The sequence below is a fragment of the Erythrolamprus reginae genome, chromosome Z, assembly GCF_031021105.1.
Source record: "Erythrolamprus reginae isolate rEryReg1 chromosome Z, rEryReg1.hap1, whole genome shotgun sequence".
NCBI classification, from domain to species: Eukaryota; Metazoa; Chordata; class Lepidosauria; order Squamata; family Dipsadidae; genus Erythrolamprus; species Erythrolamprus reginae.
The window spans coordinates 117,933,526-117,959,113 of NC_091963.1; the positions used below are offsets into that span (position 1 = coordinate 117,933,526).

The 25,588-nt window shown below is 44.3% G+C and overlaps 1 protein-coding gene across 1 annotated transcript in view; it reads right to left on the reverse strand.

Moving 5' to 3' along the window:
- Window positions 1–1,448: 1,448 nt before the first annotated feature.
- The window catches only part of PRR12 (proline rich 12), a 50,299-nt gene continuing 26,159 nt past the window's right edge, over window positions 1,449–25,588 (reverse strand). Inside the window, 10 exon segments of the mRNA XM_070729367.1 lie at window positions 1,449–3,169; window positions 5,574–5,669; window positions 9,936–10,064; window positions 11,885–11,982; window positions 13,457–13,582; window positions 18,089–18,521; window positions 18,523–18,550; window positions 20,378–20,511; window positions 20,968–21,084; window positions 23,347–23,726. Coding sequence (XP_070585468.1) covers window positions 3,029–3,169; window positions 5,574–5,669; window positions 9,936–10,064; window positions 11,885–11,982; window positions 13,457–13,582; window positions 18,089–18,521; window positions 18,523–18,550; window positions 20,378–20,511; window positions 20,968–21,084; window positions 23,347–23,726 — 1,682 coding nt within the window. The 3' untranslated portion in view covers window positions 1,449–3,028.

The following is a 25,588-nucleotide window of genomic DNA, read 5'->3' on the forward strand; positions in this document are numbered from 1 at the left end:
CAGCTAACCCCATTTCTGCACTCGGCTATCTGTCACAATCCGCCCCTTCTAAGGCCAACAGCAGCCAATAACCTGGCCTATCAGGGAAAGATGGCTTTTAAAACAAAATGTCTGAATTGCAAGGTTCAACATACTCAAAGGAAACCAGGCCGCCCACCCCCTTAAAACCTCTGCTTAGGGCACATTTATCAGGCTCCATCTTCCCCTTCGACCATGAATACTTACATACATCTGTGCCTTTTCATCCACAATAAATAAGGTGGGGAGGAGGAGACAAAACGAGACCCAACAGTATTGAGTACATACATTGGGGGGGAGGGCACTGACCTAAGCAACCCAAAAAAAGTCTTAATACAATTCTGTGTTTGCTGATTCAGGGAGAGATTTGTCTGAAGTAGGGTAGGTCTTTATGACGAGAACACCAATTCTGTGGAATTTGTTTCCCCACCTCTCTCCTTGATACCCAAAACCGGGGGTCCGAGGGTGATACTGGAGCGATTTCTGTAGATTTGGGCTGGCAGAAAGAATTCGCAGGTTTTGGAAAGATCAAAGTTATTTGATCAGAACAGAAGGGCAATTCAGAGGGGGGAATGTTTAGCGATGAAGGAGGAACACGGCGCTAGAGATGGACTAGGAATAAAGGGCGACTTGATGGGTGGGGGGCGAGGGAAGGCAAACTCATTCATTCGTTCAATTTATACAGCCGCCCACCCCAAAGAGAAGTGACTCCAGGTGTGATTTGAGGGAGAAAGAGCAATGGAGGAAAGAATGAGGTAGACTTTAGCAAGAAGATGGGAATCTAACATAGGAAGATCTACATTCAAGTAAGGGATTGCTTTGGAAGGTTAGAGGAAGACCTGGAGTGAAGAGTGTTAACAGTTGGCCAAAGTGTGTGTTTTGATGTACAGGTAGTCCTTGATTTACAACAATTCATTTACTGACTGTTCAAAGTTGCAACAGCACTGGGGGGGGGGGGAAATGACTTATGGCCATTTTTTCACACTTATGGCTGTTGCAGGATCTCCGTGGTCAGTGATAAAAAATTCTGGCACTCGGCCACTGGCATACATTTATGACTGCCCCATTTGTAACTTTTCCAGCTGGCTTCCCACAAGCAAGTTCAAAGGGGGAAGTCAGATGTGCTTAACAACTTGTAAGATTCACTTAACAACTGCACTGATTCACGAATTGTGGCAAAAAGGGGGGGGCATAACATGGGACATAACTCACTTAATGACTGCCTTGCACAGCAACATAAATTTTGGACTGAACTGTGGTCACTGAGAAGTATCTGTAATGGGAAATATTACTTGCGGGGAGAGTGCGGGGGTTGGGGTGGGAGTGGGGGAGAAACAGACACACACAAGATAATGGATGGCTGGTCAAGGGATGGGAGAGCCCACTTGGAATTTGAAGGAAGGGCAATTAAGACAAGAAGATATCCATCCTCTGGCTCATTATTAGAGTTTATTTTATCATTTCAGTTTAGGGTTGGAGAGGGAGCTTTGTTTTGGAGGCAGATGAGGGTGGGGGACATAAAATTTCCCCTCCCCTCTCAGTAACAACAACAATGATTTTTTTATAAAATTAACAACCTCCTAATGAAAGTTTCAGTCAAAACCAAGAACATCACAGCTACAGGTGAAAGGAGAGAGAGAGAGAGAGAGAGAGAGAGAGAAACTCCTGCGCATCATTAAGTTCAAGTTAGTCAAATACAATATGATACATAGACTTTTTTTTTAATCCTATACAGTATATACAGGTGCAGGGAGGGGGGAGCAGAATCTTGCTTTCTCAAACACCGTAATATGGGGAGAATGGTGGGGGGATTAAAAAAAACCCAACAACAACATTATCCCTCCGTCATAGATCTACCACTGGGGGAAGGGACTTTAAAGTCCTTTATACAATTCCTCCCCTGATTCAAGGGGAGGTTAATTGTGAAATCTGGGGGTGGGGTGGGGGAGATGGGAATTTCAGAAGTTTTGCTACACTCTCAGCAGGCTGCTATGGGTGTCACAAGGCTCTCTCCTGCCCATGTACTGCTCTTTATTCAGAAAGTATAGGGGATAGTTCCACATACCCAAATGAGTTAGACTTCCCAATTCATTGGCCATTGAATCCTCCAGCAGCAACCGCCCCGTGAAGACACAAAGGGAGGGAGGGAGAGAAAGGGAGGTTTCTCCGGAAAGAGAGAACATGGGTGCTACCAATTATGATTGGGGGACGAAGGAGCTTGGCAATAAATATTCCTATTAGAAGCAAAAATAGAAGTGATCGCTATTAGTGTACGGATGGATGGCTTCCCTTCAATCCAAACAACGGTTATTTGGCAGAGATGGGATTAGAGTTGTTGGAGAACAGGGTGGGTGGGTGGGTGTCGTTACTTCCTGATCAAAACCATGGGCAAAAGAACCTCCCCACGCTCAATTCTCAACTCTCCCTAAGGAGAAGTAAAGTTCTTGATGGAGGAGATGGAGGGTAGAAGAACCCCAGCAGAACCTAGTCTTTCTCTTTTCACCAATCTCACTCCATGGTGAGAAACCGAGAAGCCTTCCGGCTCTAAATTACACACCAAACCACCCATTCCTATGACTTCCCAATGAGTTGCCCCATATCTCAATCCCTCCCCCCTCCCCCCGAGCAGGGAGCAAGGCTGTTCAATTAGATATTTATACATTTATATATATAAATAATATTTCTCTGTACAGCCAGGTCAAAAGGGAAAAGGGTGTTCCAACCAATCCAATTATTTGATGAGAACCCTTTTCAACATGTCCTGTCTGCCATAGCAAACCTCTACCCTCCACCACCATGGCAGAGGCTTGTCCCATGTCCTGTTTAAAGGAAAAAAGAGAAACAACCCCCCCCCCCAAAGGGGAAGGGGAGTGGTGGTGATGTGAGCTGAGTCGGAACTCATTGCTTGTAATGATACCCCTCGACTTTCCTCTCCCCACTTCCTGCTCTGGCACTGCAGAGGGGCAGGCGTTAGGCGGCCCCTCCCTGGGGCGTAGCTCGGATGACCGTGTCACGCACACTTGCTTTGCGCCTGAGTCAGCAACTCGCTGAAGGAGTCAAAGAGTTTCTCCAACCACGGCTGGTTGCGCATGCATTGTTGCACCACCTCCTCCTGTCCTAAATCTTCGTCTTGACCCTCAATGGCCGTTGTCTGGGAAAGAGAAATGGAAAGGTAGAAAAATTAGCCACCAAGTAACAAAAGAGCTAAACAAACAAACAAACAAACAAACAAACAAACAAACAAACAAACCACAATATGGATTTTCTTTAAAGGAAGGAGCTTTCCTTTACAATTTATTTATTTATTGGATTTGTATGTATGCCGCCCCTCTCCGTAGACTCGGGGAGGCTCACAACAATGATAAAAACAGCATGTAACAATCCAATACTAAAACAACAAAAAACCCTTATCATAAAACTAAACATACACGCAAACATACCATGCATAAATTGTAAAGGCCCAGGGGAAAGGAATATCTCAGTTCCCCCATGCCTGACGGCAGAGGTGGGTTTTAAGGAGCTTACGAAAGTTGAGGAGGATGGGGGCAATTCTAATCTCTGGGGGGAGCTGGTTCCAGAGGGCCGGGGCCGCCACAGAGAAGGCTCTTCCCCTGGGTCCCGCCAAATGCCATCCCTAGTATATAGAAACTGCTTGCAGCTTTCTGGGAAGAGCCAGAATTGGTTAGTTTGTGTTTGATGCTGAGACTCATAAAATATCTCCGAGACCGCCTTCTGCTGCACGAATCCCAGCGACTGGTGAAGTCCCACAGAGTTGGCCTTCTCCGGGTCCCGTCGACCAAACAATGTCGGCTGGCAGGACTCAGGGGAAGAGCCTTCTCTGTGGTGGCCCCTGCCCTCTGGAATCAACTCCCTCCAGATTCAAATACCCCCCACACTCCTCGCCTTCCGTAAAATGCTGAAGACCCACCTTTGTCGCCAAGCGTGGGGATAATTACCACCTTCTCCCCCTTTTTATTATGTTTTTGGCCTCACTGTATGATGGATTAGGTTGAATGTGTATGATTGTATAGTTAGGGATTTTAATATGTATTAATGTTTTTAAACTTATTTAACTTTTACTATTAGATTTGTAATGTATTGTATCATTATTATGTTGTGAGCCGCCCCGAGTCTTCGGAGAGGGGCGGCATACAAATCTAATAAACTATAACTATAACTATAAAACCAATACTAAAGATTGAGAAGTTATACTGTGTATTGTGAAAGATTTTCACAAAGCTTATATAGTGATGGAGATGAAGAGGAAGATTTCTTCATTTAGGAACATCCATGTTAATTTATTTTTGTATTTGTTTTAGTTGTTTTCCCCCCTATTTTATTTTATTATTGTGAGCCACTGAGAGTCAGTTAAAATTAGGTGGTACTGACTACCCTTAGCCTTAATAAAACCAACATGAATCAATTGCAAAAGGTAGTTTTACTTGGAACCGCTTAATTTTTGCCTCAATACCTTTAGCACCATTAAACAACACGTGCCAACCCTCCCTGCAAGCTCTTGAGAATTTTGCAACAAGTGGGTTAAAATGTCATATCTCTTTTAATGACTATATCTGAAGGGCAATATGAACCATAATAATAAAACGAAGATGCTAAAGTGAAATGGGACATCAGGAATCAACAGAAATAAGCAGCAGCCAGTATTACTCCAGACTTCACACCTATTGATAGTAACGACAAAATAGTCTACATAGTGGATGTTGTGGTAGCTATTCTGGAGACAGTGGAATGGAAGAGAAAAAAAAAACCCAAAACAAAACTGGAGAAAACCACAAAATACAAACAGAAGTAGAACAACTGTGTCAAACGAGAGCAAAGGTAGTCCCAGTAGTAATAGGCATCTTGGGTACAATCACTAGACCATCTGAAGTACCAATTGACCACCGATGGCATTGACAGAATCACCAAATCGTACTTTTGGGTCATGCCTGAGAAAAACCTACCTCCCGAGTTGTTGTGGGGGAAAATGGGAGGACGGGGAAAATATTTACTGACCCCTCACATCCTGGACACAAATTGTTTCAACTCCTACCCTCAAAACGTCGCTACAGAGCACTGCACACCAAGACAACTAGACACAAGAACAGTTTTTCCCCGAACGCCATCACTCTACTAAACAAATAATTCCCTCAACACTGTCAGACTTTCTACTAAATCTGCACTTCTATTCTACTAGTTTTTCTCATCATTCCTTTCACCCATTTCCTCCCATGTTGACTGTATGACTGTAACTTGTTGCTTATATCCTAAGATTTTTATTAATATTGCTTCTTCATTGCTTATTTGACCCCTATGACAATCATTAAGTGTTGTACCACATGATTCTTGACAAATATATATTTTATTTTATGTACGCTGAGAGCATATGCACCAAGACAAATTCCTTGTGTGTCCAATCACACTTGGCCAATAAAAATTCTGTTCTGTTCTATTCTATTCTATGCCTGCTTGCCTTGAGCTCCTGAATGAAAAGACTAGATATAAATCTAACAAACAACTTGCAAAACCAAATGGGATTTCTTGTGGGCTCTACTTACCTCGTCTTTGCAACGCAGAAAGGTGTGGTATTTGTAGTGGTGAAGGGAATGGTACAGAGTATAGAAAAAGGACTTCTCCACTTCCACACTGAATTCCTGTGGAAGGGCAAAGAGTGAAGTTACATTTCTCAGCAACTTTATTAGCCACGAAGTCTCACATTTAATATTTATGTCTCATTGATTAATTCTTTAAAAGAAAATTAGGAAGTTTTTACTGGCCCCCTCGTCTTCTCTTTTCAGCCTTAATTAAACTAACAAAGTTAAAATCCTTTGATAATTGTTGCATGCACTATTCCCATCTGAATACAGTACCTGGGGCTTCGATAGGACAAATCAATGGGCCTGGTCTCTCTATGAAAGAATGAAGCCACATAACCAGATCTTTCATGGACGAAAATGCCATCGTAAAGTCAATTTTACAATATTTCAACTTTTCCCTATCTCCCCACTCTCACCCATCTCTGCCCTTTGGATTGCCCTGCATTTTTGCCATCCTGCCACCCCAAACTATCCTCGGCTGACCTCAACCTCCCTCCTCCCACTGCTAACAAGGCATGCCCAAGGTCTCATGCTGTTTCTCTGAAAATACGACGTGTCCTGGGCGTAAGATTTATTTTCAGGGCATAAGATTTATTTATTTATTTATTTTATTCATTTGATTTTTTTTTAATGCCGCCCTTCTCCTTAGACTCAGGGTGGCTTACAACATGTTAGCAACAGCACTTTTAAACAGAGTCAGCATATTGCCCCCACAATCCGGGTCCTCATTTTACCCACCTCGGAAGGATGGAAGGCTGAGGTCAACCTTGAGCCGGTGATGAGATTTGAACCGCTGACCTTCAGATCTACAGTCAGATTCAGTGGCCTGCAGTACAGCACTCTACCTGCTGCGCCACCCCAGCTCTCATGAAGTAAGATGAAGTAAGCCCCTCCCCCAGATAAGTCCCCCCCCCCAAACTACTTTCTGGGGAAAGAGGAGGACATGCCCCACACATCTGGGCTGAGCCTGCTTGGGGGAAACAGAGGCAGCCGCTCCCTCACCCGGTGGCCTCCCCCAGCGCACAGGGCTCCCATTTTTTCCCAGTCTCCTATCCCAGTGTTTCCCAACCTTGGCAACTTGAAGATACTTGGACTTCAACTCCCAGAATTCCCCAGCCAACAGCAGCAACTCACCCAGCGGGAGGAAATGTTTGGTGTCCATGTCTGCAATTTAACTCACGCCCTGCGGCGCAGCTATCGGTGGTGGGAAAGAGCTGAGGTGGTGGGAAGGCCCCACCGGAGAGCGCGCCGAGTCGCATGCGGAGCCAGAGGTACAGGGAGGTGGGTCCCGGGGGAGGCAGATGGAAGGACACTTTCGCATCTCTCCACGTCACACTGTCGGATGGGGAGGGTGGGGCGCTCCCTCCTCCCACTGCAGTGGCTCCAGAACCTTGATCCCCCCTCCTCCTCCTCACAGGCAAGAGCACATTTCAAAACGCTGCCAAAGGCAGAGCCCAGAGGTTCCGAGCCCAGTCCCACGGGATATGCGCATTGCCACAGTGGAGGGAGTTGGTAAAACTCACCCAACAATATTACTAAAGTACGGGTTTTGTGTTGTTGCCTGCCTCTCACTTTCTCTCTCTTTTTCTGTCTCCCATAGCTGGGAGCTGCTCTTTTTGCAGTGGGCACTTTTTCAATCAGGAGAGAGAGAGAGAGCAAGAGGGAGAGGAGAGGCGATGGGAGAGCAAGAGACAGAGGGGAGATCATGGTGGCAGCAGGACATCCAGTCCCATGCTCATTGCCTCCTGCACCCCCAAAATAATAAGCTCCCTCCCGATAATAAGGCCAAGGCTTAGAAAGCTGGGTCTTCACATGTGTCTGAAGTAGAATAATTTGAACTTGGTCATTTGAGTGAGAACTCAGGGTTGATTCCATCAATTTGCTTACTTGGCTGTCTACAATATTCTCAAGAGTCTTTTCCTCCACCAAAGTTCCAAAGAAAAGGTCCAAAGAAAATAAGACCCTGTTTTATTTCCACGGAAACATGGTATATATTAAAGCAATCCATAGTAGATGAGTATGATTTTAAAGCTGAAGAAAGAAATGTAAATGACTTGAACTATGCTAAGGTCATTATCTTGTTAGCCTAAATGCAAAGGATTTGCAAGTCCCAATGTGAATAGTGGAAAAGCACAGCAAAAGAAATGGAATTAAAGTGAAATAGAAAGAAGATGAAATTAATGACAAGTAGATCAATCAGCCTCAAAACTGACAATGAAAATATCAAAATGGTGGCTAGCTTTTATCTTTTAGGATTAATCATTGACAGTAAAGAATGAATGAGCCGGGGTGGCACAGCAGGTAGAGTGCTGTACTGCAGGCCACTGAAGCTGACTTATAGATCTGAAGGTCAGCGGTTCAAATCTCATCACCGGCTCAAGGTTGACTCAGCCTTCCATCCTTCCGAGGTGGGTAAAATGAAGACCCGGATTGTAGGGGCAATAGCCTAGCTCTGTTAAAAAAGTGCTATTGCTAACATGTTGTAAGCCGCCCTGAGTCTAAGGAGAAGGACGGCATAAAAATTGAATAAAGTATTATTATTATTATTATTATTATTATTATTATTATTATTAATTGGATTTGTATGCCGCCCCTCTCTGCAGACTCGGGGCGGCTAACAACAGTGGTAAAACAACATGAACAATCCAATTAATAAAAACAACTAAAAAACCCCTTATTATAAAAAACCCAAACATACACACAAACATACCATTCATAACTTGTAGTAGCCTAGGGGGAAAGGATAACTTAACTCCCCCATGCCTGGCGACAAAGGTGGGTCTTAAGTAATTTGCGAAAGACAAGGAGGGTGGGGGCCGTTCTAATCTCTGGGGGGAGTTGGTTCCAGAGGGCTGGGGCCGCCACAGAGAAGGCTCTTCCCCTGGAGCCCGCCAAACGACATTGTTTGGTCGACAGGACCTGGAGAAGGCCAACTCTGTGGGACCTTATCGGTCGCTGGGATTCGTGCGGTAGAAGGCGGTTCCGGATGTATTCTGGCCCAATACCATGTAGAGCTTTAAAGGTCATTACCAACACTTTGAATTGTGACCGGAAACCGATCGGCAGCCAGTGCAGTGAAGCAATCAAGAAATACAACACAGTCTAATACTTGGTAGAGCACCAATCAAGGTCTTGGGAAACATATCTAAATGTAGCAGTGACTTGTTGAAAAACAGAATTGAAAGTAAAAATTGCACTTTAAAATTTTTGTAGAAAGAATATTAATACTTTGGAACTTTGGTGTAGGAAAAGACTCTTGAGAATATTGTAGACAGCCAAATAAGCAAATTGATGGAATGAACCCTGATTTCTCACCCAAATGACCAAATTCAAATTATTCTACTTCAGACACATGTAAAGACCCAGCTTTCTAGAAAAATCTCTAATGCTGGGAAAGATGGAATAAAAGAAAACAATGAAATGAAAGAGGGAAAAAAGGATGACCAGCACCAAGATAGATGGACTCAGTTAAAATGATGACTGACCAGTGCATTATTGGGAGACCAAAAAATAACAGGGATAGATCATCGTAGTGAAGATCTATATATATGTAGTCATTAGGAGTTGAAAATAATTTGATGACATATACTCAATCAATCAGTTGCTAAAATATGTTTTTAACAGTTAGTAAAAAAAAATACTCAATTTCCTCATGTCTCTCGTTTCTACTTTCACTCAAGATTTCAGTTACGATGAAGAACTGAGACCCTTGCAATTAATCTAGGGAAAAGATTTATCGCAGGAATTAGATGTGGGGTGATGTTAATTTTTAATTGTTCTCTTAGGAGCTTTTGATATTGTGGACTGTCTGATGGGGTCGGGCGTCAGGCAAGATTGTTTTCAATATTTCCAGCCTCCCCTTCAGCACTTATACAACGTGACACGTGGTATCATGTGACAATGTTCCATTTCACCACCACCACCAAACTGCTAGAAGACATAGTATCTTTTTGGAATGAAGCACTTTCAGAATGTTTTCTTATTTCTTGGTAATTCAAGCACAAGAAAAACAGTCGATTGCCTAAATTCAACTGAAGGCAGCTAAACAAGATGGTGTCAAATACAGATATGTCTGGTTGGTGTCCTTCTTGTGTGACCATCACAAAAAAGTGGTGACAGTAACCAATCCTCAGTAATGAACTTCTCATTAATGCCCTATGGATCTATTGTTCACTCTTGCAATTTGTGAGTGTATAAAAAAGATGAGTAGGGGCACAACTTTTCTTACATTGAGCTCTCTGATGGAAAAGAGAGATGAAAGTAATCGATGCAAGTGAGTATATTTACAAAAACCTGCCCACCATCTTCCTCTGCAACACCTACCTGCGGTTTGGATAAATTCTTCTTGAGTTTGTTGAGAGTCTTGCGGTTGTAAGGTTCACCACCTGGGCGTAACTTAACTGTGGTATCACATGTCTCGGCATGGAGTTGGGGAAACATGTGGAGCGCCTCCTGAATGGGGAAGAAGATAAATGTATGAGAATAAGCATCGTCTTCACAATATCCAGCTGTCGGGGATTTATTTGCATTTTCTGTTGATACAAAACCCCAAGATTTTAGACATATCCTATATTTAAATCTATGTAGAAATGGGGACATCCCCAAATAATAGAATTGAGTACAGCCATTGAAAAAACTTCGGAGCAACAAATTAGAGGTACAGCGAGAACTACCACTCTGTATATAATGTAGGATTTTCTTTGAAACAGACAAGACCATCATTATTGAACAGAATGCTCATTTGCTAGAAAAAAACTGAACTACAGGCTATTTTTAAGCAGCCACCTTTAGTACAAGATTCTGAAAATCATGTAACGCTCTTACTCCAATATGCACTGAATGTCCATAGACTGGGAAACTTGACACCAAACAAACCTGTTTCCCCCTGTATTTGAAAATTTTATTTGTTTTCTTGTTTCACGAACTGTTTTAAGCAGAATGGGGAGAAATTGCTTTTCTTAGCCAGCTCCAGATCGGACGCCTCATGTTAAAATATAGAAAAACATTCTATAGTTTTTCTATATTTTTACTTGTCCTATAGTTTTACTTGTCAGATCATTCCAATAAAGCCAAAGGTAGTCCTTGTTTAGTAACCACAATTATTTATTTGTTTATTTATTTATTTATTCGATTTTTATGCCAACCTTCTCCTTAGACTCAGGGCGGCTTACAACATGTTAGCAATAGCACTTTTTAACAGAGCCAGCATATTGCCCCCACAATCCGGATCCTCATTTTACCCACCTCAGAAGGATGGAAGGCTGAGTCAACCTTGAGCCGGTGATGAGATTTGAACCGCTGACCTTCAGATCTACAGTCAGCTTTAGTGGCCTCCAGTACAGCACTCTACCTGCTGCGCCACCCCAGCTCATAATTACCACAATTTGACTGTTAAGCAAAGCGGTTGCTAAGTGAAACCGATGATTATGAGATTATTTAATCTTTCCTTTGCTTTACAGACTTATAAATCATCATAATGTAATGATTGGTTGCAAAGTTTCATAACTGTTGTTAATTGAAGCAGTTGTTAATTGAAGACCACATATATATATATATATATTGCCCTCCCAATATGATACATGCAAAGTTAAAGATGACTTTCAGTATGTAAAATAAACGCAAAAAAGATGGAATAATTAATCTCTCCTGTTTTGTAAAAAACTCTTTAAATATATAATATTAAAAAACTGGCCAGCAAAGTAATTCTAAATACCATCAGTAAATCTTTAAAATAAAATACATCTACCCAAATTCATGAAGTATATTTCAGTATTGAGATTTTTATAAGATAGGATCACTGAAATTTGTGCATTGAAGGAATTAAGCAGGATTTCACTGCCATAAAAAAGGCAACGTAAATTTCTAACAGGCCTGCCAACATATATGATTGTGTACTATCAACCCCACCTGAAAAAGCTGCCGATGCATGAATTGAAGGTCCCACTGCAGAGCCATTTAGATGGCTAGTGCAAAGGCAGCATTGAGTCTCATTTTAAGCGTGGTTTTCATAATTATATATAGAACAGAATTCAACACTCCATCTGGGCTGCTAGTCAAGGGCTTGGATTCTTAAAACTTCCTGAAAATGTTACAAAAGTTTTGGCCTCTTTGCTCCCCATTGTTATTGTGAAGGCAAATGAGAAGGAAATACAGGAGCCAAACCTTGGCAATAAAGCAAAACTTATACTTAAAAGAAATATCCTCCTCCCCCAAACCCCCCCCCCCCCCCAGTCTTTGGGGAAGAGCAGAGTCTACTTGCCCTCTTTTCGTACCTGTAGCGATGGATTCAGGGTCACTTTCTTCAGCACCTTTTTCTTATGATCATTCAAAATCCCGTCAATTTTTCTCATGGGCGGGAGATAAAGTTCATCTGGGATAGGATTGTCAAAATAGATGGCAAAGGTCAACAACAACAACAAAAAAAGAACAAAAACAGCATTCAGGATGGGCAGAGACAGGAAATCTGCAATCCAGGACATGGGCAGATGGTGTCCTTAACTAAGGAAACCCAGGTGCAATGGACTGAGTTCTAGATGAGCAAGTAAAAGGAAGATAACAAGGTTTCTTTCTTTCTTTCTTTCTTTCTTTCTTTCTTTCTTTCTTTTTTTGGGGTGTGGGGAGAAGAGGTTGGAATTTTTCAGGCAGGACCAGATTTTTCAAAATGCTACATGTTATGAACAAGCACTTGCTTAAGGATTACTGTAGAGCAGGGCTCTTCACCATTGGTAATTTTGAAGCCCGGAGGACTTCAACTCCCAGAATTCCCCAACCAAGTTTAAAGTTACCAAGGTTGGAGACCCCTGCTCTAGACCTAAGAAAACAATTTTTTTTGGAGGAGGGGAGTTTATTAGGCTTCGGCAGGCAAAACTGAAGTTAAAATTCATTCCTGAATCCTTTGGAGAAGCATAAAAATTTGCATATGCAAAGTAAGGAACACCAGAGAGCTGTTTGAACAATGGTTAAACCCAGAGGTCTTCAAACTTGGCAATTTTAAGACTTGTGGACTTCAACTCCCAGAATTCTCCAGCCAACATAGCTGGCTGGAGAATTCTGGAAGTTGAAGTCCACAAGTCTTAAAATTGCCAAGTTTGGAGACCCCTGGTTAAACCCAAAGCTCCTGACATCTGTCAAAAACATCTGCTGGAGTTTTCTTTATCATTTACTTTTTATTTGGTTTTGCACATGTTATTTCAATTCTCATTTTAAAGGCTGTGGCATTACAAAATTTGAGAGCCCCCTCCTCCAAACCAGCCCTTCATAATCTTTGCGTAATACACAAAGATATGTTTTACACTTTGTGTAATACAGTATATAGTATTACACTTTGTGTAGTACAACTGACTGCCAGAAAGGAGTATAATGAAACATTCAGTGGTGTTTCCTAATCACCACTGATCAAAGCTGGGGAGTTTTATGGCGTTTTGCAAATCAGGGAACCTTAAAAAGAATGTGGATATGTTTATACTTTCAAAACAACAACCACAGTATATTTCTAGTTAGAACAAGACTGTATATATTCAGCTGACTCTGGCCCCAGGAATTTCATAAGCAAGAATTGCCGGGGAACAAAAAAGCTTTTATATTTCCAGGAGGCTAGCCACAATCGGGGGGCGGGGGGGGGGCGGCGGCGGTGCAATCACAGCTAAGTGAAGGGCTATATGGTTGCTAAAGAGTGGCCTGTGCAAACAAAAGAATAGAATAGAATAGATTTTTTATTGGCCAAGTGTGATTGGACACACAAAAAATTTGTCTTGGTGCATATGCTCTCAGCGTACATAAAATAAAATATACACTTCAAACCGGCCTAGGAGCCCATCTAAGCACCTCTACACAAGGATGCGCACCGTTTGTATCTTCAAGAGCTTGGATCATGTCTGGATCAAGGGCAGTGCTGACCAGCATCTCCACGTAACTGCGGTACATCTCCTTCATGGCTCGCGTATTGAGAATGCGGCCTGTGGGGACACGCTCTAAATGGGAAATAGAGCATTGTTTCATTACGGTAGCCTTTCTTTTCAAATAGATTCAAAACAGGTTAAAATGGGAAAAGCTGTGAGATTACATTGCATAGTTTTTCTCAAGCGTGACAACTTTAAAATGTGTTGACTTCAACTCCCAGATTTCCCCAGCCAGGAAACTGCCAAGGCTGAGGAACAGTGGATTATACATACAGTACAACAAAAAATAGGAGGAGAGAGGGGAAAAGTCGTTATCTTCTCGATTCCTCTAGGCCAGTGTTTCCCAACCTTTTTTGAGCCGCGGCACATTATTCGTATTTTCAAAATCCTGGGGAACACTGAAAGGGGGGGGGGGGGGGCGGGCTAAAGAAAAGTTTGGACAAAAAAACCCTCTCTCTTCCTCCCTTTCGCTCTATTTCTCCCTCTTTCTCTCTTTTCCTTCCTTCCCTTCATTCTCTCTCTCCATCCCTCTTTCTTTCTTTCTTTCTTCCTCTCTTTTTTGCTCTCTTTCTCTCTCCCTCCTTCCCTTCCTCTATGTCTTTCTCTCTCCCTTGCTCTCTCTCTCTGTCTCTCTTGCTATCTCTTTCTTGCTTTTTTCTCTCTCTCTTGCTCTCTCTCTCTCTTTCAGTCTTGCTATATGTCTCTTTCTTTCTCTTTGCCTCTCTTGCTATCTCTCTTTCTCTCTCTGTCTCTCTTGCTATGTCTCTCTTTCTTTCTCTTTCTCTCTCTCTCTGTGCCTCTCTTGCTAAGTCTCTCTTTTTCTCTTGCTATGTCTCTCTTTCTTTTTCTCTCTCTCTGCCTCTCTTGCTATGTCTCTCTTTCTCTCTCTCTTTCTCTATCTCTCTTTCTCTGCCTCTCTTGCTGTCTCTCTTTCTTGCTCTGTCTCTCTTTCTCTGCCTCTCTTGCTCTGTCTCTCTTTCTCTCTCTCTCTGCCTCTTATATGTCTCTCTTTCTCTCTCTCTCTCAGCTGACTGCAAGCGGGAGCCCTGACGGCGGCAGCTGGACGTGGTGCTGGACACCGTATATGCCAGGCACGCAGCGCCAGCATGTACGACGTCCAGCAGAACGTCCAACCGCCACCGTCAGGGCTCCCACTTGCAGTCAGCTGAGAGAGAGAGAGCGAGTGATCCCTCTCGCCGCCGCCATCTCCCCCGACGGCCACCCCCCCCCCGCTCCCATCGGACACTTGCCGTCGACGAAAGAGGAGCTCCAGCTGGGCGGGGGCGCTGCCGGTACTTCCGTCCTGGGGCTCCCGCTCGCAGCTGTCCCCCGCCTCCTGCTCGATGCCGCGGTTTTCGGCGCTCTCCTGCTGGGCCCCAAAGAAAGAAGGCGGGAAAAAGGTGCGAAGAATGGAGCTCTCCTTCTTCCTGCCTTCTTTCTTTGGGGCCCAGCAGGAGAGCGCCGAAAACCGCGGCATCGAGCAGGAGACAGCTGCGAGCGGGAGTACCGGCAGCGCCCCGCCCAGCTGAAGCTTGGCGGCACACCTGGCCATGTCTCGCGGCACACCAGTGTGCCGCGGAACACCGGTTGGGAAACGCTGCTCTAGGCAAAGTGCGGCCCGGGGGCCGGATGCGGCCCGCCCGCTGGCTGTGACCAGCCCACAGAGGTTGGAAGGAAGGAAGGCAGGAAGGAAGGAGAAATGGAGGGAGGAAAGAAGGAAGGAAAGAGAAATGGAGGGAGGAAAGAAGGAAGGAAAGAGAAATGGAGGGAGGAAGGAAGGAGAAATGGAGGGAGGCAGGAAGGAAGGAAGGAGAAATTCTCTTTCCATGCCCTTTTGCAAAAGTCCAATAAATGCTCATTTTTTAATTGTTCATTGGTTTCATTGGCCTTTCCAAGCAATTTAAAGCAAATCCCCCACCCCACCTCTCAGGGGGGAAAAAGGGAGGAGGAGGAAGAAAAGGAATCCAAAGCTACTTTCAGGCAAGGCCTCCACTATGTTTTCTCAACTGACAATGTAGGTCAGTTGAAGAGAGGCAGCTGAAAGGAATATTTTGAAAGAGAAGTAAAGAACTGCCCCAAAGCAGAAATAAAAGGCAGAGAAAATCAGAGAGACAGAAGCTTCTCTCCATCTGGAGATGGAAGGAAGGAAGGAAGGAAGGAAGGAAGGAAGGAGAAATGGAGGGAACAAGGAAGGAAGGAAGGAAGGAGAAATGGAGGGAACAAGGGTGGAAGGAAGGAAGAAAGGAAGGAAGGAAGGAAGGAAGGAGAAATGGAGGGAACAAGGAAGGAAGGAAGGAAGGAAGGAAGGAAGGAAGGAAGGAAGGAAGGAAGGAAGGAAGGAAGGAAGGAGTGGTCAATTAATTTATAATTATAATTATATATATATATATTATATAATATATAATTATAATTTATAATTATAATATAATTAACTCAGTTCTAACCAATAATATACAGTATTGGGTAGAACTGAGTTAATTATATTAATCTGGCCCTCTAAAACCATCCCAATTTCTCATGCGGCCCCATGGCAAAATTAATTGCCCACCCCTGCTCTAGAGCAAGGGTAGGCGAAATTGGCTCTTCTATGACTTGGGGACTTCAACTCCCAGAATTCCCGACCCAATCATGCTAGCTCAGGAATTCTGGGAGTTGAAGTCCACATGTCATAGAAGAGCCATAGAAACATAGAAGATTGACGGCAGAAAAAGATCTCATGATACATCTAGTCTGCCCTTGCACTATTTCCTGTATTTTATTTTAGGATGGAGCCAACTTTGCCTACCCCTGCTCTAGAGCAGGGATGGTGAACCTTTTCCCCCTTGGGTGCCAAAAGTGTGTGTGCACGCACCGTCACCAGTGCGCAAGTTCCCCCACACATAATGCAATGCACCTCCTGCACATCTCGACCCATGCACATGCACCTCCGACAGGTGGGGAAAAGCCTCTTTCCCTAAATGGAGCTTTTGGGGGGTGGGGGGAAAAGTCTTGCCTGCCCAAACAATGATGGGATGGAATCTCCAGAGATCTGGGAAGGCATGGACCGGAGAAAGTGAAGAGAAACTTTGAGCTTGTCTGACCTGGAAATCAGCTGGACAGTGGAAGGCACTTGCACTTGCGCTATCACGCATGCGCGAGTGTCCACACCCATAATTCAATGCCTGGAGAGGGCATAAGCAGCTTCCCCTGCTCCCCGGAGGCCCTCTGGAGGCCGGAAACAGCCTGTTTCCTAACTTCTGCACATGCGCAGTGGAGCTGAACTGGTCAATGGCTTGCATGCCTGCCGAGAGGGCTCCGTATGCAACTTGTGGCAAGCGTGCCATAAGTTCACTATCGCGGCTCTTGAGGTTCCTATAATCCATCACTTCTGTAGACAGGGATAACTCTAATCCTAGCCCTTCTTTCTTTTCCCTATTATCGGTCTCTCAGCCTGACTTTTATGGTTAATTATTAGAGCCCTTTATCAGGCTCCAAGAGGACTAGTGGCCTTTCCAAAATGGCCGCTATCACCACTCCCAGAATCCTTTTCTTTTCTTCTCACCGGCTGGAAGTGCTGGGTCTGATTCAGATCACATGGAGGGCTTCAGATTCTCCATCCTTGCAAATTCTCAGTTTCTCCTTGATCTCATTTACACACACACACACAACCCCACAAACAGCAGTGAGCCACAGTAAGCTTTGCTATGATCTGTTCAATGAACTCCAATGGCTGGATTCAGACAACGCACCAAACAACCATGAAATACGTCACAGTGCAACGCAGCGTTTTTCAGCCTTGGCAACTTTGAGACGTGTGAACTTGAACTCCCAATGTTCTTATCCACACTACGTAAAGCTGCCAAGGTTGAGGAACTCTGATGCTATGGATGATGCCTGCCTTTGGATCAGTTTACTACGTAAGAGCCTCGGTGGTGCAGTGGTTAGAGTACAGTACTGCAAGCTGATCACCGGCTGACAGCAGTTTGGCAGATCGAATCTCAGTAGGCTCAAGGTTGACTCAGCCTTCCATCCTTCCAAGGATGTAAAATGAGGACCCAGATTGTTAGGGACATGTGCTTACCCCCCTGTAAACCGCTTAAGCACTGGCGAACGGTATATAACAGTGATGGTGAACCTTTTTTTCCCCTCGGGTGCTGAAATAGTGTGCATGCATACCCATAATTCAATGCCTGGGGAGGGTATAAACAGCTTCCCCTGCTCTCCGGACTGTTTCCCAACTTCTGGTGGGCCCAGTAGCTCATGTTTCGCCCTCCACAGGATCCAAAGGCTTCCCTGGAGCCGGGGAGGGTAAAAACGCTCTCCCTCATCCCCCTGGAGGCTCTCTGGAAGCCAAAAACGCCCTCCCAGAGCCTCTGTGTGAGCCAAAAATCAGCTGGCCAGCACACACATGCACGTTGGAGCTGAGCAAGGGCAATGACTCTAGCTCTAGCAGATATGGCTCCTATGTGTCATAGGTTTGCCATCACTGGTATATAAGTCTAAATGCTATTGCTATTTCCTTCCTTCCCAAGGTTACATTTCTTAACCACCTAGTAGTGACGCTCATCCAACTGGTGGACTTTCTCCCCTTCTACTCACCCTCCTCACTCTGCTGGTCAGGGCTGGAATCTGATTCTGAAGAAGATGCTGCTTCCTTGAGCCATTTTTTTCTCTTCTTGGGGGGTGGTTCAGCTTTCATTTTGGCCGGCTTCGTAGACTTGGGTTTAGAAGCACCACCAGCCGGCGCAGCTTTTGTCAGCACGGGTGCAGGAGGCTCCACTTTTTCTACTTTGGGAGGCTTCTCTGCCTTGGCCAATTTCTCTGCTTTGGTGGGCTTCTCGGACTTCTCCGCCTTGGGGGCTTTCTCTGGCTTAGGCCCTTTTTCCGTTTTGGGAGGCTTCTCTGCTTTGTCCACCTTTTCAGCAGCCTTGGGGAGCTTCTCGGCCTTAATAAGCTTTTCGGGTTTCTCAACTCCCTCCGGGACCTCCAGCTTCTCGGGTTTTTCAACTTTGGGTGTCACTGGGACCTTGGGGGGTAGAAGCCTTGGGCTGGCTCTGCCTCCTGCACCAGAAAAACAGAGCACCGAGAGCTGATTAGGGAGGCCAGGTTTATTCATCACCTTAAGCTGCATCAACAGGGGCACTCCAAGACTAAGGAGGCACTAATACCACTCTATCATGCCCTAGTCAGGCCACACCTAGAATACTGCATTCAATTTTGGTCCCCCCACTACAAAAAGGACATTGAAACTCTAGAGGATGTACAGAAAAGAGCAACTAAAATGATAAAGGGACTGGAAACCAAGAGATGCGAAGAGAGGTTGCTGGAACTGGGCATGGATTGTTTAGCAAAAAGGAGGGCCAGATGGGACATGATAGCAGCATACAGATATTTGAGGGGTTGCCACAGAGAGGAGGGGGTTCACACTATTTTCCAGGGCACCAGAGGGCCAGACCAGAAGCAACGGATGGAGAGTGACCAAGGAGAGATTCAACCTGGAAATAAGGAAGAACTTTCTGACGGTGAGAGTGATCAACCAGAGGAACAGCCTGCCTGCAGAGGTTGTGAATGCCCCATCACTTGACACACTCAAAAGGAAATTGGACTGCCATCTGGCTGGGGTCGTGTAGGGTTTCCTGCTTGAGTAGGGGGTTGGACCTGATGACCTGCAAGGTCCCTTTCAACTCTAATAATAAATAAATATATATTGCAGCAGGAGAGTTTGAGCACAAAGAAGTAGTGGGAATGGAATGGAATAGAATTTTTTATTGGCTCAGTGTGATTGGACACGCAAGGAATTTGTCTTTGGTGCATACGCTCTCAGTGTACATAAAAGAACGCCAAGAATGCTTTCATTAAGAATCATAAGGTACAACACTTAATGATAATCCGGGTACAAATAAGCAATCAAATCATATTAGGAATCAGTGAAACAGTGGGCCCTTGGGAAACTTTATATCAAGCATAACAAACGTTCCAGGCATCCTAATTTAATTCACTGTTCAAGGTGGGACAAGAGGCGATGATGGATGCTCCAAAGGGAAAAGATTCCCAGAAAAGCATGAACTGGTGAGAGAATTAAAGGCACCCAGTTCCATCCTTTTTAACTATACCAGCTACTCTAAGATTAACCAAAACAGGGGGAAAAAAGAGGCTGAGCCCTTTAGCCTCCTACTCTGGAAGAGGGAAAAGGAAGCCAACCACTTCAAGTGCGAGGTGATGTAACAGGATTGAAAAACAAGAGAATTAAAAAATGAGAAAAATTTCGAGTGTGTGTGTGTCTCTGTCTCCCCTCCCACTTCCTCTCTCCCTCTCCCTCCCTCTCTTTCTCCCTCCCCCTCTCTCCCTCTCTCCCACTTTCACCCTCTCCTTCTTCCTCTCTCCCCCCCTCTCTCTCCCTCTTCCTTTCTTTCCCTCTCTCCCCCTCTCCTTCTTCCTCTCTCCCCCCCTCTCTCTCCCTCTTCCTCTCTTTCCCTCTCTCCCCCTCTCCTTCTTCCTCTCTCCCTCTTCCTCTCTCTCCCTCTCTTCCTCTCTCCTCCTCCCTCTCCCTCTCTTTCCTTCCCTGTCCCCCTTCTCTCTCCTCCCCCCTCTTTCACCCTCTCCTTCTTCGTCTCTCTCTTTCCCTCTTCCTCTCTCTCCCTCTTTCCCTCTCTTCCTCTCTCCCTCCCTCTCTTTCCTTCCCTGTCCCCTCTCTCTCCCTCTTCCTCCCTCCCTCCCGCCCTCTCCTTCTCTCTCTCCTCCCTCTTCCTCCCTCCCTCTCCTTCTCTCTCTCCTCCCTCTCCCTCCCACTCTCTTCCTCTTTCTTTCTCTTCTCTCTCTCTCTCTTCTCTCTCTTCCTCAGCTGGAACTGGACTTCCCTTGTATGTGTTCACCTTCCTAATTCTTTACCTGACAGATTGCAGAGGACGGTGCCAAGGTTTCTTGGAACAGACACGGACATAATCTTTCTTGTTGATATTCTCCAAGAACTTAACATAGAGTCGTTGGTAACGGTTCTTGGCATCACCAAAATAGCCCAGATACTGAGGGACGAAGCAGAAAAATAAAGAATTGGATAAAGAAAAGAAAGGGGAGGGGAGACCATCCCTATTGTAACTTTTCTTCTGGAAGTAATGAGGGAACAAGTGGAACTGGAATTGAAGTCCTTTGCCCGACACCATAATAGATCAAGCTAATTGCCCAACTTGACTATCCCAAGAAGAAACTGGGTGGGTGGGTGGGGGGAAACAGTTATTCTTTTATCAACAGGCCAAAAAAACAGAAGTACTTCTGCATTTGGCTTGACCCTCTACTACCATCACGGCAGAAGCATATTGAGGAAGGGAGGGGGAGCAAAACCAATAATGAGAACAGGGCTGAAAGCTTGACTTTAATTTACTGATTTTGTATATTATCGTGTTGGTGAGATTTTCTCATGTCTGAAGATCTGGCTTCCCTGAGATACGATGCTACTTAAGTAGATGGGAGCGAAAACTCACATTGCTGGTTGCACAGAACTGACGCTGCCCATCCTTGATTTCAGGTGTAAACTTCTGAAGCAAAGCTTTCTGCACTCGCCAGATCGGAGGTGGTTCCCGGCCAGTCTGAAGTGCAAGCTACAGAAAGGACAAAGGAGTAGGTCAAGTATTAAACAGCTAATAAGCTCAACTACTGTCTTCTAGCCAATATTCCCAAGCACAAGAGAACTGCATGAAAGGACAACAAAGAACTCCCAGAGTTACTGCATTTCTTCACAATTTATTCCTCTGTCTGAGGCTATTGGTGATGAACTAACCTGATTCTTCATATGTCCATAGATATAGAAGATACAATAGTTGTCGTCAACAACATAAAACTATTTTAAAAGTGAAGCAACTTTGGGGAAATACAAGTGATTTTAGGAAAAGAAATGGACTTTTAGGTTGTATCTAGAACTAAGCTAGTTATATATATATAGGACCCAGTGAACTTAATTATATTTCATCTGCAGGGTTTTTTTGACCCTGGTCTTGATAGAAATGAAGTGCAATTAAATTCAGTTTGATCTCATAGAAACATAGAAGTCTGACGGCAGAAAAAGACCTCATGGTCCATCTCGTCTGCCCTTATACTATTTTCTGTATTTTATCTTAGGATGGATATATGTTTATCCCAGACATGTTTAAATTCAGTTACTGTGGATTTACCAACCACGTCTGCTGGAAGTTTGTTCCAAGGATCTACTACTCTTTCAGTAAAATAATATTTTCTCATGTTGCTTTTGATCTTTCCCCCAACTAACTTCAGATTGTGTCCCCTTGTTCTTATGTTCACTTTCCTATTAAAAACACTTCCCTCCTGGACCTTATTTAACCCTTTAATATATTTAAATGTTTCGATCATGTCCCCCCTTTTCCTTCTGTCCTCCAGACTATACAGATTGAGTTCATTGAGTCTTTCCTGATACGTTTTATGCTTAAGACCTTCCACCATTCTTGCAGCCCGTCTTTGGACCCGTTCAATTTTGTCAATATCTTTTTGTAGGTGAGGTCTCCAGAACTGAACACAGTATTCCAAATGTGGTCTCACCAGCGCTCTCCAACGATTATCATTTACTATTGCTCCATTTTAATCAGACAATTTTCTCTCCTTCAAATATTATCAGCAATTTTCTTTTTTTCTGGAGAATTTAAATGTTGGGAATTCTTCTCTGAATCATTTTTTGAGCTGCAACGTTAAACTTAGGGTAAACCCAGTTTTGCAAAACAAACCAACCCAAAATTCTCAACTAGCATGCTCCAAGTGTTCTGGATTATATTTCCCACAAACTTCAGCTAGAAAGAGAGGAAATCAAAAACACCCACAGAGAGCATCCAACCATCCAATTCTGCTTAAGAGTACAATACAGTGGTACCTCTACCTAAGAACGCCTCTACTTACAAACTTTTCGAGATAAGAACCGAGTGTTCAAGAGGTTTTTACCTCTTCTCAAGAACCATTTTCCACTTACAAACCCGAGTCTCCGAAACTGTAACCGGAAAAGGCAGGGAGAAGCCTCCGTGGGGCCTCTTTAGGAATCTCCTGGGAGTAAACAGGGGCGGAAAAGGCAGGGAGAAGCCTCCGTGGGGCCTCTTTAGGAATCTCCTGGGAGTAAACAGGGGCGGAAAAGGCAGGGAGAAGCCTCCGTGGGGCCTCTTTAGGAATCTCCTGGGAGTAAACAGGGGCGGAAAAGGCAGGGAGAAGCCTCCTTGGGGCCTCTCTAGGAATCTCCTGGGAGGAAACAGGACCGGAAAAGGCAGGGAGAAGCCTCCGTGGGGCCTCTTTAGGAATCTCCTGGGAGTAAACAGGGGCGGAAAAGGCGGGGAGAAGCCTCCGTGGGGCCTCTCTAGGAATCTCCTGGGAGGAAACAGGGCCGGAAAAGGCAGGGAGAAGCCTCTGTGGGGCCTCTCTAGGAATCTCCTGGGAGTAAACAGGGGCGGAAAAGGCAGGGAGAAGCCTCCGTGGGGCCTCTCTAGGAATCTCCTGGGAGGAAACAGGACCGGAAAAGGCAGGAAGAAGCCTCTGTGGGGCCTCTCTAGGAATCTCCTGGGAGGAAACAGGGCCGGAAAAGGCAGGGAGAAGCCTCCGTGGGGCCTCTCTAGGAATCTCCTGGGAGGAAACAGGACCGGAAAAGCCAGGGGGAAGCCTCCCTGTGGTTTCCCCAATCGCACACATTATTTGCTATTACATTGATCCCTATGGGAAAAATTGCTTCTTCTTACGAACTTTTCTACTCAAGAAACTGGTCAGGGAACGAATTAAGTTCGTAAGTAGAGGCACCACTGTACTTTTCAATTTTAATATTTGAAGTGTTTCTTTAAGGTAGATGCCCATGCCAGGGCTGAAGGTCCATTACATACCCTGAGAGCCTGAACATCCTCAACACGTATGACAAACTCATCTCGCTCTCGGAAGATCCCCTCCCCACCGCTCTCCACCTCCTCTTCATCTGTCTCTCCACAAATGGCTGCAGTCTCCTGCTTCTTAGCAAGGTGAAGAGGCCGCGTGTCCTCAGGGTCTTCGGGTTCAGGAGATTCCTGGGGTGATAGTAGTGGTGGTGGCGGCGGCGGTGGCAGTGGTAGTGGCGGCGGTAGTGGTGGTGGTGGTAGTTCTTCAAGCACTGGGGGAGGCTCCTTGAGTGATGGGACTGGAGAGATGGGTGGAGGTGGTTGCTCTTGTTGGACATCTGCCTCCACCGAAGGAGTAGGGCTAGGAGCTTTCACCTCCACCGGTGGCACATCTGCAAGAGGAAACAAAGTAGAGAACAGGAGAGTCATCCAGCAAGAAGATTCATTATTTTGTTCAGGAACCTCTTTGCATTTGAGGAGATATTGTTCTGATTACTGTTTACCAACACGTACTTTAGAGAGCTTAGAATGAAGGAACCTGATAACATCACATATTCACCGTATTTTCGGAGTATAAAACACACCTTTTTCCTCCCTAAAAGAGGCTGATAATTTGGGTGCGTCTTATACTCTGAATGTAGCTTTTTTTTCAGCCCTAACTAGTTGCTAACAATCTTCCAGCTCTTATCTTGCAAGCTCTTTCATTGTTACTCTCTGCGAAGAATGTTTTCCAAGCCCTAAGTCTTTGCAGGGTTTTTTCCCCATTGCTCTATTTGCTCCGAATGTTTCTTTCTAATCTTATTCCCAGCTCTTACTGGCTTGCAAGCTCTTTCATTGTTACTCTCTGCGAAGAATGTTTTCCAAGCCCTAAGTCTTTGCAGGGTTTTTTCCCCATTGCTCTATTTGCTCCGAATGTTTCTTTCTAATCTTATTCCCAGCTCTTACTGGCTTGCAAGCTCTTTCATTGTTACTCTCTCGGAATAAAGATTTTTTAAAGCCCTAACCAGGAGATAAAATAATGTGCTGGCTAAGGACGCTAACCAGATGAATTTATTTGCAGATACTTTTTGCAGTAAGCAGATTCTTTCTCCTATTTTCATCCCCCAAAACTTATAGGCTGATAATTTGAGTGCGTCTTATAGTCCGGTGTGTCTTATACTCTGAAAAATATGATATATTACTATGCCTTCAACTTTTCAGGCATCCATGCCTGCATTCAATTCATATCATTTTTAATTTGCTCAGATATTTAGTTAGATTTTAGCCATGCTGCTAGGTGCAATTAAATATAGGCGCTTCTGAGGTGTAACAATAAACTATGAATCCTCACCTAATCAATCATAAATGTAAATAAACTGCAAATCAGTGCGCTCGGTTTATTTTTTCCTGTTCCACACTTTAAGCTAATGATTATATACAATTATATAAAAACCAGTTTTATGTGCCTTGGATAAATTTTAATAAGCCATAATTTATAAACCAACTGCAAACTGTCCTGCAAAATAGGCTTATGAACTCCAGGTTATTTAGAAGTGTTTCACCATAACCTCAGGTGGACTTTCAAGCAAATTAATCCTGCTTCTATTTACTTGTTTATGTAATGAGAAGACTAAGGAAGAGTGAACAAGCTGAATGCATTACAGCAGCGTGCCATCCAGTTTGGATTTGTTTAATTAGAAATCCCCGTTTATCATTATGTCTATCTACTGTACAAGTGGGTATGTATATCTATTTGGCATGGATATTTTTTTCTTCCTTTTTAATGTTGTAGTTATCTTTGTTTTATGTTCTCTGCACTCTGGAAAGAGTGCAGAGAAGAGCAACAAAGATGATTAGGGGACTGGAGGCTAAAACATATGAAGAACGGTTGCAGGATCTGGGTATGTCTAGTCTGATGAAAAGAAGGAACAGGGGAGACAAGATAACAGTGTTCCAATATCTCAGGGTTGCCACAAAGAAGAGGGAGCAAAACTATTCTCCAAAGCATCTGAGAGTAGAACACGAAGCAATGGGTTGAAACTGATCAAGGAGAGAAGCAACTTAGAACTAAGGATAAATTTCCTGACATCAGAACAATTAAACCAGTGGAAGAATCTGCCTCTAGAATTGTGAATGCTCCAACGCTGGAAGTTTTTAAGAAGATGTTGGATAACTATTTGTCTGAAGTAGTGTAGGGTTTCTTGCCTAAGCAGAGGGTTGGACTAGAAGACCTCCAAGGTCCCTTCCAACTCTGTTATTGTATTATCTTTGTACA